General features: G+C 44.6%; 1 protein-coding gene across 2 annotated transcripts; it reads left to right on the top strand.

The window, feature by feature from the left end:
- The first annotated feature begins 454 nt into the window (after positions 1 to 454).
- Positions 455 to 12,840, top strand: LOC109896942 (microfibrillar-associated protein 3-like). Of its 2 annotated transcripts, none has more exons than XM_020491408.2 (4): positions 455 to 748; positions 1,535 to 1,950; positions 10,557 to 10,852; positions 11,030 to 12,840. In XM_020491408.2, the coding sequence occupies exons 2-4, from the start codon at positions 1,677 to 1,679 to the stop codon at positions 11,678 to 11,680; spliced, it is 1,221 nt and encodes a 406-aa protein (XP_020346997.1). In that variant the 5' UTR covers positions 455 to 748; positions 1,535 to 1,676; the 3' UTR covers positions 11,681 to 12,840. The 2 variants fall into 2 exon arrangements, with proteins under 2 accessions (XP_020346997.1, XP_020346998.1); XM_020491409.2 differs by having other exon boundaries at positions 519 to 700.
- The last annotated feature ends 963 nt before the right edge of the window (positions 12,841 to 13,803 follow it).

Here is a 13,803-nt window from a genome sequence, read left to right as displayed (position 1 = left end):
CAAAGTGAAGTCAAAGGATTCAATAGAACCACAAAATTAAGTGCCCTGGCATTTGGGGCTCTTCATGAGTCTTAAGTGCTGTAGTTCTGTCTGTCAGATCGAACAATGCAGTGGTTGATGATGGCAAACGGCCTGGATCTGAGACAGAGTGAGACACTGGCCTCTGTTAAGGGCTTGAAGAACTGTAGTCTAAGACTCAATAGAAAGGGCAGACAAAGCAGAACGTCCTAAAAGTAGTCTATACAGCCCAGTGCATGAATGGACTTCATTCATGTAAAATAGTTTTTGGGAACAATAAGTGATGTTTTCATTAATTGCAAATATATATATATATTCTTTTTTGGGGGGGTGGATGAAATATGGCCTACATTTCTATCTACATCTAATTCCACTGATGACACAGTCATGATTACCATTCACGTAGGATACTGTACTGTACTATTCTAGTTAATCCAATCATGTTTCTTTGGGCATGTGGATCCATTTTAATACGATCACATAAAATTGTTGCGTGGCCAATGACTGACCTAGTTTTTTCTTGCTGCCTGTTGGTAATTTGACTCGGGTAGGGATTCTAGGGAAACCGAATGCTGCAGCGACCCGAATGTTGTGTCACGCGGCCAGCTGAGCAAGAGAGAACAGAAGAGCGATGAGGACGTCGAAGACATAGCGGAATGCAGCAAAGGCCGAAAGACACACGGTGATCTCTCCTTCTTTACGATTTAACGCCTGTAAGCTAAATGAAATTGTAAGTATGCTATCAGATGTTATTGGAAAACGTTATTCGGCAAGATAAGGTTATTGCGAGTGAACTAGCGAGCTATGATTGCTTACATTAGTGGACTAATCTTAGTTTTTTCTCTCTCTGTTAGCCAACCTTACATGGAGCTAACTATATTATGTGAGTTACTTCACCGTTTATATAGTATCGTCTATAAATTATATCAGATAAGCTAGCTAGTTTTACAACCCGTTAGCGTTAGTTTTATAGCTAAACCCCGCGATTTTGCCTCCAGTTACGTTAGCTGCTAGTGTGTAAAAACATCCCAAATAGCTAGACTTGTTAGCTAACTAGGTTAGCTACTATGTTGCATGTAAATTGTCAACTAACTAGCAGTGGTACTTATCAATACTTCTATTGATGTATACTAAGTAATATTGTTATCAAACTCGTAACTGATTTTAGACAACAATACTACTAACGTAGCTAGGGCCTAATAAAAATACAGGCATGTCATGTCTGTTAAGTTACATTGCAGCTCTAGTTATGTTGTAACAAAATGCACTGTTCCAGCAGCACTAGTATAGTCTGCTGTATCAACAATGTCAATGTCACATTGTTAGCTTGGTAGTTGGTGTTTTTTGTTGTTGTCAGTCATCGACTATTTGGTCGAGGGGGTTAATTATAAACCAGAAATGTCAAAGACATTGGGTCACTGGTCTTAATAGGTGATCTCTCTGCTGAACCAAAATGTTGAATAAACAAACGGACTGTTCACAATGTTCATGGTTGCTTTGTCTTTTCTCTTTTCAGTGGAATGGTTCAAGATTTGGAGCAGAATACCAAATAGCCATTAATTACCACCACCAGGAGATTGTCAGTATATTGAGCATAAAGATGCGAGTGGCATGACAAACTCTTATCTGGTGAAGGCGACCGTCAGGAAGACAAAAAAATGCATCGGGCAAGCAGCTACGCTTTTGGCTTCTTTCTACTGACCGTTATTAGCCTCCACGCCACCGCGGCCTTATCGGCGGTTTCAGATAGAAACAGCACGGAAAACGGTACGGTGGCAGATGGTGGATTTGTCCCCCTCGTGTTCTCGAAAGTCAACCAGATTATCGCCCGTGAGGGCAACTGCGCACTGATTGATTGCAACGTCACTGGAGACCCTGACCCGAGTGTACAGTGGTTCAACTCGCACGGAGACCTGCTAGACACCGAGACAAGTAAGTCAAGTTTGTATAATTATAAAGAATGCCCTGATGTTGCTCTGGCCTCACAATCAGCAGCTGTTCTACAGACATTTTTCTCAAACCAACTTGAACTGTCAGGCTAAAGGCTATTTTAAGTCCAACTGTGGACAACAGAGAGAGGGTGGGACAGGGAGAGAGAGGGACAGAAAGAGGGGGCGATAGGAAGGTAACATTTTACTAGTGACATTAAGACAGACTATTATGACGATGAAGGGGATTATTGTAGTGACAATGCAATGCCAACCCTGCAGATGGGGGGGATAACAATCATTCATCAATGTCGTGATTATTATATGACAACAAATCAAACAAGCTGGCCAGTTGGCTTTTTTTCCAAAACGTTGGAGTTCGAGTCACGGCCACTGCTTAACTGTAGATACCTGATACATTACACGGTAATGGCTTTTAATATGATGTTGTTGTCCTGGTTCTCTCATTCAGTTGTAGTCTATCTACTCTAGCCTATATGGATGCAGATTGGTGGTCACGGCCACTACTTAGGCTGTCTGTAGATACTTGATACTTTGTTCGAAACAATATTGTGACGCAATGTGCAACCCATGAATAGGAGTCGCTTCTTCCCTGTTGAACATGACTTTCCTTTGCTTTCACGGCTTTTGCCACTGTTTGTTACCTCTTGATTCCACACGCGTCGAAGTGAGCCTGGGAACACTTTACACGGGGGTATAAATTTAGAAGTCCTTCTCATTGAAATGTATGTCCGGTGTCTGAATACATTTCCTGTAGCCATTCAGGTTTTCTAGAGACACAACAGACCGGCTGGAGGATTGATGGATTAAGTGTGCGTGTGTGCACTGCATTCTCTGTCTCAAGCCCAACACTATTCAGGCTCTAGAGTGTGTGTGTGTGTGTGTGTGTCAGCAACCCACTCAGGATGAGCTTTCAAAAATATGGAGGAACATGAAATCATCCATCCAGCCACAGTCTAATAACATGCCTACGTAGTTGTTGTAATGGTAGATGACACTTCATGTGATGATAGGAGAATAGTGGCCAATGTAGACCCATGGTGAAATATAGCCTGGATGACATTTATTTTGCCCCGATATAACAGAGCTTCTTAATACATTAGATATACCAAGATTAGTTTAGTGAGAAGTTCACACATCAATGTAGTAGTAGACAAAGAAGGACCAATTTCAATAGTCAACAGATGTTGTAACATGATTTAATGTCTGGCTGGCTACTTGCTTGTGGTTCCACATTTACATGACTACTTGTTTGTTTCCCTGTTGTTAACCAACAAGCACCACGTGGTATTTTTCCAGACGGATTCCATTGTCCCTCAGCCCCACCCTCTATTTAAATATTGAACAAATGGGCTGTGTCCCAAATGGCTCCCTATTTAGTGCACTAATTTTGATCAGGACCCACTACTTTTGACCAGAGCCCCTTTGGGCCCTGATCAGATGTAGTGCACTGCCATTTGGGACCCAGCCATGGAATAAACAAGTTAGTGGCACCTCTCTGCCCGCCTATTCGTTCAGCTCGAACTCATCAAGAAAATAATATCAGTAATTAGAGGAAGGTCATAAACACTGGTCCACTGCAGGGGGTTCCAGGATAAAATATGGATTTCAAGTGCAAAATAGCTGGTTCCTTGATTGCGGCCTCAAGGACAGTCCTGCAGGAAGAAATAATATTGATTCAATAGGAATCATATTATGACTCAAAATGAAAACCACAATGGATTAATGAATTGCAGTTTGTTACAGTTAATTGATTGAGCAAGTATTTTATAGGCCTAGATTGCTTGAAATATTGAATGAATTGAGCTCTGTGCCAAAAACAACAAGGCATGCAGTTAGTCCATTAGTAGCCTCAGTGGCGGTTGTAGCTTGTATGGCTTGTCAATATGCACAATTTATCAAACTTTCAGAATCTGAACCAAATGAACAATACAATCGCCATGGCTAATTCTAGGCATAAGACACCCCAAAAGACTAAATACACTGCTCAAAAAAATAAAGGGAACACTAAAATAACACATCCTAGATCTGAATGAATGAAATATTCTTATGAAATACTTTTTTACTTACATAGTTGAATGTGCTGACAACAAAATCACACACACATTATCAATTGAAATCAAATGTATCAACCCATGGAGGTCTGGATTTGGAGTCACACTCAAAATTAAATTGGAAAACCACACTACAGGCTGATCCAACTTTGATGTAATGTCCTTAAAACAAGTCAAAATTAGGCTCAGTAGTGTGTGTGGCCTCCACGTGCGTGTATGACCTCCCTACCATGCCTGGGCATGCTCCTGATGAGCTGGCGGATGGTCTCCTGAGGGATCTTCTCCCAGACCTGGACTAAAGCATCCGCCAACTCCTGGACAGTCTGTGGTGCAACGTGGCGTTGGTGGATGGAGTGAGACATGATGTCCCAGATGTGCTCAATTGGATTCAGGTCTGGGGAACGGGTGGGCCAGTCCATAGCATCAATGCCTTCCTCTTGCAGGAACTGCTGACACACTCCAGCCATATGAGGTCTAGCATTGTCTTGCATTAGGAGCAACCCAGGGCCAACCGCACCAGCATATGGTCTCACAAGGGGTCTGAGGATCTCATCTCGGTACCTAATGGCAGTCAGGCTACCTCTGTCGAGCACATGGAGGGCTGTGCGGCCCCCCCCAAAGAAATGCCACCCCACACCATGACTGACCCACCGCCAAACCGGTCATGCTGGAGGATGTTGCAGGCAGCAGAATGTTCTCCACGGCGTCTCCAGACTCTGTCACGTCTGTCACATGTGCTCAGTGTGAACCTGCTTTCATCTGTGAAGAGCACAGGGTGCCAGTGGTGAATTTGCCAATCTTGGTGTTCTCTGGCAAATGCCAAATGTCCTGCACGGTGTTGGGCTATAAGCACAACCCCCACCTGTGGACATTTAAACATGTTAACCCTAGCAAGGCTGCAGGCCCAGACGGCATCCCCAGCCGCGTCCTCAGAACATGCGCAGACCAGCTGGCTGGTGTGTTTACGGACATATTCAATCAATCCTTATCCCAGTCTGCTGTTCCCACATGCTTCAAGAGGGCCATTGTTCCTGTTCCCAAGAAAGCTAAGGTAACTGAGCTAAACGACTACCGCCCGTAGCACTCACTTCCGTCATCATGAAGTGCTTTGAGAGACTAGTCAAGGACCATATCACCTCCACCCTACCTGACACCCTAGACCCACTACAATTTGCTTACCGCCCCAATAGGTCCACAGACGACGCAATCGCAATCACACTGCACACTGCCCTAACGCATCTCGACAAGAGGAATACCTATGTGAGAATGCTGTTCATCGACTACAGCTCCGCATTTAAGACCATAGTACCCTCCAAACTCGTCATCAAGCTCGAGACCCTGGGTCTCGACCCCACCCTGTGCAACTGGGTACTGGACTTCCTGACGGGCCGCCCCCCAGGTGGTGAGGGTAGGTAACAACATCTCCACCCCGCTGATCCTCAACACTGGGGCCCCACAAGGGTGCGTTCTGAGCCCTCTCCTGTACTCCCTGTTCACCCACGACTGCGTGGCCATGCACGCCTCCAACTCAATCATCAAGTTTGCGGACGACACTACAGTGGTAGGCTTGATTACCAACAACAACAAGACTGCCTACAGGGAGGAGGTGAGGGCACTCGGAGTGTGGTGTCAGGAAAATAACCTCCCACTCATGTCAACAAAACAAAGGAGATGATCGTGGGCTTCAGGAAACAGCAGAGGGAGCACCCCCCTATCCACATCGACGGGACCGCAGTGGAGAGGGTCGTAAGTTTTAAGTTCCTCGGCGTACACGTCACGGACACACTGAATTGGTCCACCGACACAGACAGCATTGTGAAGAAGGCGCAGCAGCGCCTCTTCAACCTCAGGAGGCTGAAGAAATTCGGCTTGTCACCAAAAGCACTCACAAACTTCTACAGATGCACAATCGAGAGCATCCTGTCGGGCTGTATCACCGCCTGGAACGGCAACTGCTCCGCCCACAACCGTAAGGCTTTCCAGAAGGTAGTGAGGTCTGCACAACGCATCACCGGGGGCAAACTACCTGCCCTCCAGGACACCTACACCACCCAATGTCACAGGAAGGCCATAAAGATCATCAAGGACAACAACCACCCGAGCCACTGCCTGTTCACCCCGCTATCATCCAGAAGGCGAGGTCAGTACAGGTGCATCAAAGCAGGGACCGAGAGACTGAAAAACAGCTTCTATCTCAAAGCCATCAGACTGTTAAACAGCCACCACTAACATTGAGTGGCTGCTGCCAACATACTGACCCAACTCCAGCTCACTTTAATAATGGAAATTGATGTAAAAAGTGTATCACTAGCCACTTTAAACAATGCCACTTAATATAATGTTTACATACCCTACATTACTAATCTCGTATATGTATATAATGTACTGTATACCATCTACTGCATCTTGCCATCTTTATGTAATACATGTATCAATAGCCACTTTAAACTATGCCACTTTTATGTTTACATACACTACAATTCTCATATGTATATACTGTACTCGATATCTTCTACTGCATCTTGCCTATGCCGTTCTGTACCATCACTCATTCATAGGGGGGGACACTCTTGACCCAAACTGCTACAGACCTATATCTATCCTACCGTGCCTTTCTAAGGTCTTCGAAAGCCAAGTCAACAAACAGATTACCGACCATTTCGAATCTCACCATACCTTCTCTGCTATGCAATCTGGTTTCAGAGCTGGTCATGGGTGCACCTCAGCCACGCTCAAGGTCCTAAACGATATCTTAACCGCCATCGATAAGAAACATTACTGTGCAGCCGTATTCATTGATCTGGCCAAGGCTTTCGACTCTGTCAATCACCATATCCTCATCGGCAGACTCGACAGCCTTGGTTTCTCAAATGATTGCCTCGCCTGGTTCACCAACTACTTCTCTGATAGAGTTCAGTGTGTCAAATCGGAGGGTCTGCTGTCCGGACCTCTGGCAGTCTCTATGGGGGTGCCACAGGGTTCAATTCTTGGACCGACTCTCTTCTCTGTATACATCAATGAGGTCGCTCTTGCTGCTGGTGAGTCCCTGATCCACCTCTACGCAGACGACACCATTCTGTATACTTCCGGCCCTTCTCTGGACACTGTGTTAACAACCCTCCAGGCAAGCTTCAATGCCATACAACTCTCCTTCCGTGGCCTCCAATTGCTCTTGAATGCAAGTAAAACTAAATGCATGCTCTTCAACCGATCGCTGCCTGCACCTACCCGCCTGTCCAACATCACTACTCTGGACGGCTCTGACTTAGAATACGTGGACAACTACAAATACTTAGGTGTCTGGTTAGATTGTAAACTCTCCTTCCAGACCCATATCAAACATCTCCAATCCAAAGTTAAATCTAGAATTGGCTTCCTATTTCGCAACAAAGCATCCTTCACTCATGCTGCCAAACATACCCTTGTAAAACTGACCATCCTACCAATCCTCGACTTTGGCGATGTCATTTACAAAATAGCCTCCAATACCCTACTCAACAAATTGGATGCAGTCTATCACAGTGCAATCCGTTTTATCACCAAAGCCCCATATACTACCCACCATTGCGACCTGTACGCTCTCGTTGGCTGGCCCTCGCTTCATACTCGTCGCCAAACCCACTGGCTCCATGTCATCTACAAGACCCTGCTAGGTAAAGTCCCCCCTTATCTCAGCTCGCTGGTCACCATAGCATCTCCCACCTGTAGCACACGCTCCAGCAGGTATATCTCTCTAGTCACCCCCAAAACCAATTCTTTCTTTGGCCGCCTCTCCTTCCAGTTCTCTGCTGCCAATGACTGGAACGAACTACAAAAATCTCTGAAACTGGAAACACTTATCTCCCTCACTAGCTTTAAGCACCAACTGTCAGAGCAGCTCACAGATTACTGCACCTGTACATAGCCCACCTATAATTTTGCCCAAACAACTACCTCTTTCCCAACTGTATTTAATTGTAATTTATTTATTTATTTTGCTCCTTTGCACCCCATTATTTTTTTATTTCTACTTTGCACATTCTTCCATTGCAAAACTACCATTCCAGTATTTTACTTGCTATATTGTATTTACTTTGCCATCTTGGCCTTTTTTGCCTTTACCTCCCTTCTCACCTCATTTGCTCACATTGTATATAGACTTGTTTATACTGCATTATTGACTGTATGTTTGTTTTTACTCCATGTGTAACTCTGTGTCGTTTTATCTGTCGAACTGCTTTGCTTTATCTTGGCCAGGTCGCAATTGTAAATGAGAACTTGTTCTCAACTTGCCTAGCTGGTTAAATAAAGGTAAAATAAATAAATAAAAAATAAATAAATAAAATAAAATATATCTTTATGTACATATTCTTTATCCCTTTACACTTGTGTGTATAAGGTAGTAGTTGTGGAATTGTTAGATTACTCGTTGGTTATTACTGCATTGTCGGAACTAGAAGCACAAGCATTTCGCTACACTCGCATTAACATCTGCTCACCATGTGTATGTGACAAATAAAATTAGATATGATTTTAAGTTAGGGACATTTCCAATGCTGTGGGCTAACTGAGCTCAGGACCTAGTCAATACAATCACGGATAACCTTTATGTCACCTCAATGAACGTTAACCAAATCAATAATGTGCTAGTTAAGTTGTAGTCGTTTTGCAGCAGGCTACACACATTATCATGATGAAACTGTGAAATGATATCCAATGTTATGTAAGCTAGTTGGGCAGAAAATGGAATATTGTCGCCCTAGGTGTAATAGCATAGCAAGCAACAGGCTATTTCATTACATGCTTAATATTATACTCCTAAAGAGATGACATAGCTGCATACCTTATCTTTTTCGTGTTTCTCTTTCCTCTTTTTCCTAAACTGGGCACCTGATGGCTTAGACCTTTTCTTATCCATTTGTGTTGATTTGGCACTCGAGCATCAATACATTACCCATCCCCCAACACTGTCAACCAAGAGTCAAGACTAAACCAATTCACCTTGGTGGTGTGCAGACTGGTTTTATATTATTCTTAATGATTTTGCACAAACCAGAAAAAGAATGCAACAATATGTCTGTGAAACTATATAGCCACAGTGTCATGAATGAATTGTGGTTTATTTGGTAGCATTTCGTAGTGTGACAGATTTTTACTAATTGCATTAGTACTGTACAAAGTTAGAGGTGCACTATTTGATTCCCCCGCTCCCCCTACCTCGGGTTTCCAGTGGGGAGACCTGAGGTCAACCTACCTCCGCCCCATCGCATACTTCTGAGAGGGAGACCTTCTCAGGCAGTAGCCTGCCTAGCTCACAAACTAGAATCAGGGCTGCCCACTCCGATAAGGTTAACTGACCCACAAGGTGACATGATATCATTGATGTAACGTGCAAATGAGCGATAGAAAACCGATCGCGCAAATGTCACCCTTACAACAACAACATTGTGCGGGCACCCCATGTCGCCCATACCTAAATCCGCCAAGGTCTAGCCTGATTCCAGAGGTAAGGTGAGGGAGCTATAAAGTGGTTTCTGGCCCCAGAACTAGGCCTACAGTGGAAGAATAGAAATATAATGATCAGAACTATGCCTACAGTGGAAGAATAGAAATATAATGATCAGAACTAGGCCTACAGTGGAAGAATAGAAATATAATGATCAGAACTAGGCCTACAGTGGAAGAATAGAAATATAATGATCAGAACTAGGCCTACAGTGGAAGAATAGAAATATAATGATCAGAACTAGGCCTACAGTGGAAGAATAGAAATTGAATGATCAGAACTAGGCCTACAGTGGAAGAATAGAAATATAATGATCAGAACTAGGCCTACAGTGGAAGAATAGAAATTGAATGATCAGAACGGGGGGGGGGGGGGGGGTTGACATAAACGGGAATTACCAATCCAGTCTATACAGTGGGGCAAAAAAGTATTTAGTCAGCCACCAATTGTGCAAGTGTAAATACTTATTTTCCACCATAATTTGCAAATATATATATATTTTTAATCCTACAATGTGATTTTCTGGATTTTTTTTCTTCTAATTTTGTCTGTCATAGTTGAGGTGTACCTATGATGAAAATGACAGGCCTCATCTTTTTAAGTGGGAGAACCTGCACAATTGGTGGCTGACTAAATACTTTTTTGCCCCACTGTATATGCAGTGTAAAATGCAAGGCCTTCGCAGAAAGGATGGCCTGGGCTTCTAGCTATAAAAAGCTCTTACCCGTGACAGTCATGACAAACTGTAGCGGATACCTTCCCCTTAGCCTGGCTACTGCTGTCTCTGCAACCTGGAAACCACAAACAGTTCTTAAAGGGAAATGGCCCCTGTTTCTATGGTGAAACGTTTATTTTTTTTGCAATGTTCCATAATATTTTATGGTTAGGTCTATCCTTTACCATTGTTCATGACCTGTAGATTATTACGATAACTCGTGTCAGGAGTTGTCCATTTACTACCTGACTGGACTACTGGCCCTGAGTAGGAAATATGAGGCTGGCATGATATGGAAAAGTTGGTTTCAGCGACGCGCTCTCTCTCGTTCTCAGGTGGCAAGTGGCTGCTGACAGACGATGGCATCCTCAACATCACCGACATCAGGTTCGCCGACCGGGGCAAGTACACGTGCATGGCGTCCAACGTGCACGGCAGCGCCAATTGCACGGTGACCATGCGGGTGGTCCTGCACAACGGGGACCTGGGGGCCTACTACGTGGTCGTGTGCCTCGTCACCTTCACCATCATCATGATCCTCAACATCACGCGCCTCTGCATGATGAGCAGCCACCTGAAGAAGACCGAGAAGGCCATTAACGACTTCTTCCGCACAGAAGGCGCCGAGAAGGTTTGTGTCCTGTCTTACTATACTTGTGAGGACCTTACGCAGATATAGTGCCTTTGGGGTGTGTGTTTGTAACTGGGGCAAGTGATGTTTTTAATAATTCTTGAATGGTGAAATATTTTCCATCCTATATTTAAATGTCCAATGCGCTTATATTCCATATTCTCTTCCACTCTAAAGCTCCAGAAGGCGTTTGAGATCGCCAAGCGCATCCCCATCATCACGTCAGCCAAGACCCTGGAGCTGGCCAAGGTGACCCAGTTCAAAACCATGGAGTTTGCCCGTTACATCGAGGAGCTGGCCCGCAGCATCCCGCTGCCCCCCCTCATCATGAACTGCCGCACTTTCATGGAGGATATCCTGGAGGTGGTGGGGGTTGAGGAGATGAGGCACACGTTCCTCCGACAGGCCCCAGAGGGGCACCACCTGGATGGGGCATCGGGATGCCGGGCGGCTCTGGTGCAGGGAGCCCTGGTCGGGGTGGGGCCCGGCGACGTCTTCACCGTCCTCCGGGAGAGGGAGCGTTCCGGATCCCCTGCAGCGGATTCCGACGACGCGTCGTTGCACGAGCAGCCTCAGCACATCGCCATCCAGGTGTCCATCCACCCCCCGCTGCCCATGGAGGCCCCGGCTCTGGCTGAGGCCACGCCCACTCCCTTGTCTCCTCCGCCGTTGGCTCCCCTTCACCTGGAGGAGGAGGAGGAGCAGCAGCAAGAGGAGCAGGGTTCTGAGCAGGAGCCAGTAGAGGAGGTGGGGTTGGAGGCAGAGGTGGAGCCAGAGGTTACTACTAAGCTACAGCCTGGTCAGGTGATTTATGAAAGCCATGTGTAAACAGGAGAGAAAAAACAACAAACGCTCCCGAGGAGGGATGAGTGATCCTGTCCTATGCATTTCCTAACCCCACCCTCAAAAACATAGAATATGTCAAGAAAAGGTCATTTTATTTCACTTTTCAACGGAACTAGCTTAAAACTCGAACCTAGCTACGTATGTAGGTCTGTCTCTGGATTGTATTCTAATAACCTAGTGTGGATTACAATAAATCTACTTGATAAGACATTGCGTATCATCCCTCATGCTTATGGATCTACATGTTGAATGTATTGTGGGAGAGGAGAGGATAATCAATATTTGATATATGTAAGTATAAAGCAATGTATAGGGCCATTTAATTTGTTTCGTATTAGTGAGCAGAGAGGAAAAAAAGAGCTGTTTGTTATTCGATTCAAGCATTATCGAAAATCGATTTTCAGGAAAGTGACTTGACGATTATGCTTTAATTTTGTTGCAGTATTCATGATCAATTCATAAATTAGCTCCAAGCTGACGTCGTGCGATCACTGTTACTAAGCAGACCACAAAGGCTTTTTTTTTTTTTCAACTTCAAAATATTGCACATTATCCTACCACTGTTACAACCAACCTGGACCTGCAATTTCAGTATCATGTTAAGTTCATGACTAACATTTGTGGATGATTGAAGACTAGTTGTTTCAGGCCTTCTGGTCTGCGATCCTTTTAAGTAATAATCACATGACCACTATAGCCTTTCTAGTAAGTGGTTCATTGAAACATTTCTGAAACATTGCATTAGACATTGTTATAATTATTGTTATTATGACCCACCGTGGTGTTTGGATCATGCACAACTTCCTACATGCTAGACGTTTGACCATTTTGCCTTTATGGTCCCCCATTATGTTTCCTAGTATGAAATACCCCCCCCCCACATTTTCTTTTTTTGAATGTTTAAGTTTTGAATGGGTCTCAAACCCCAACCCTCTTCCGTACATGCTTTAATAACAGAGGCTACACGTGAAATGAAAGCGATGTATTTGGGTTAGTCTTTAACCGGACTAAAAATGCTTTCCTTCTGCTTAATAGTCGGGGGAGGGAGGGGGGTTCGATGTTGCTCTGCTTTAAAATGATGCTCTTGATGGCTTTTTTTTGTTTATTTTTTGTAGTGAAAATAAAATCTATCTGCTGTGTTACCATGGTTTCCTCCAGTTTGTTTTAATCGTGCATTAACAAAGCTTTGTGCCTTCCTACTGTAGGTCTCTCTCCCTCTCTGAAAGGACCATGACACTTCATCACCTGATGCATTCCTCCTATCAGCCTCACTCACTCCCAATGTACATGAGAAAAGGCAGCCATCTTGTTTTTGTAACCATAGTTACAGCGGTCATTATAGATGAGTAGCGCGCAAGTGAACACTTGTTTAAGCTCACTCACCTTCCGTCTTCGCCGGAAGGAGCGTTCAGTGGAAGCAAAGCATTAACCTAAGCATGCGTAATGTGACGTATACAGGGAGCGATTGTGTACACACACACACACTAGAAGCCAGCTTCTGAAGTCTGCACACAGCTCTCCCATAGAAATAGCCTAGTGGATTTTAACAGGTACAAAGGCATGCAGAGCTGCATGTGAATGGGAAGCCAGGCCAGATCCCTCTACTGTATCAGGAGACTTCGGTGTGAGAGAAACTGACTTTGTGCGAGCACTGAAAGCAAACTGACTTTGTGCGAGCACTGAAAGCAAACTGACTGGCATTAGAAGCTGTCTTTCTTCCGCTCCCAACTCTTAACAGGAAAAGAGGCTTACAAAGACTGGTTTGTTTTGGAAGTCTGGGTGGCACAGAATTTCTTTCCCCTCTGTTCTTTGACCCAGTGTTCCTCCTCCTCATTCCTCTACACTAGTGTTCCCCCTCCCGCTTCTCTACATCACGTCTTTTCTTTACACCAGTGCTCCTCCTCCGTGGCCACAGAGCAGCTTCTGATCTGAGGGGATTCTATCAGCGTTATTGTGCTTTGCATGGGTGGAGTTTAGTGTACTGTACCACCAAATTCATCTTGTTCACTGAGAAAAGCGTCACATGAGTTGTGCTGTATAGTAGAATACCATACAAATAGTTGGATTGACAGTAACTTGGTGTGTTCATCCTTTTACCTCAATAC

Source organism: Oncorhynchus kisutch, linkage group LG9 (genome assembly GCF_002021735.2).
Source record: "Oncorhynchus kisutch isolate 150728-3 linkage group LG9, Okis_V2, whole genome shotgun sequence".
In the NCBI taxonomy this organism is placed as follows: Eukaryota; Metazoa; Chordata; class Actinopteri; order Salmoniformes; family Salmonidae; genus Oncorhynchus; species Oncorhynchus kisutch.
Note: the sequence above shows the minus strand (reverse complement) of the source record. Positions and strands in the feature narration are given on the sequence as shown.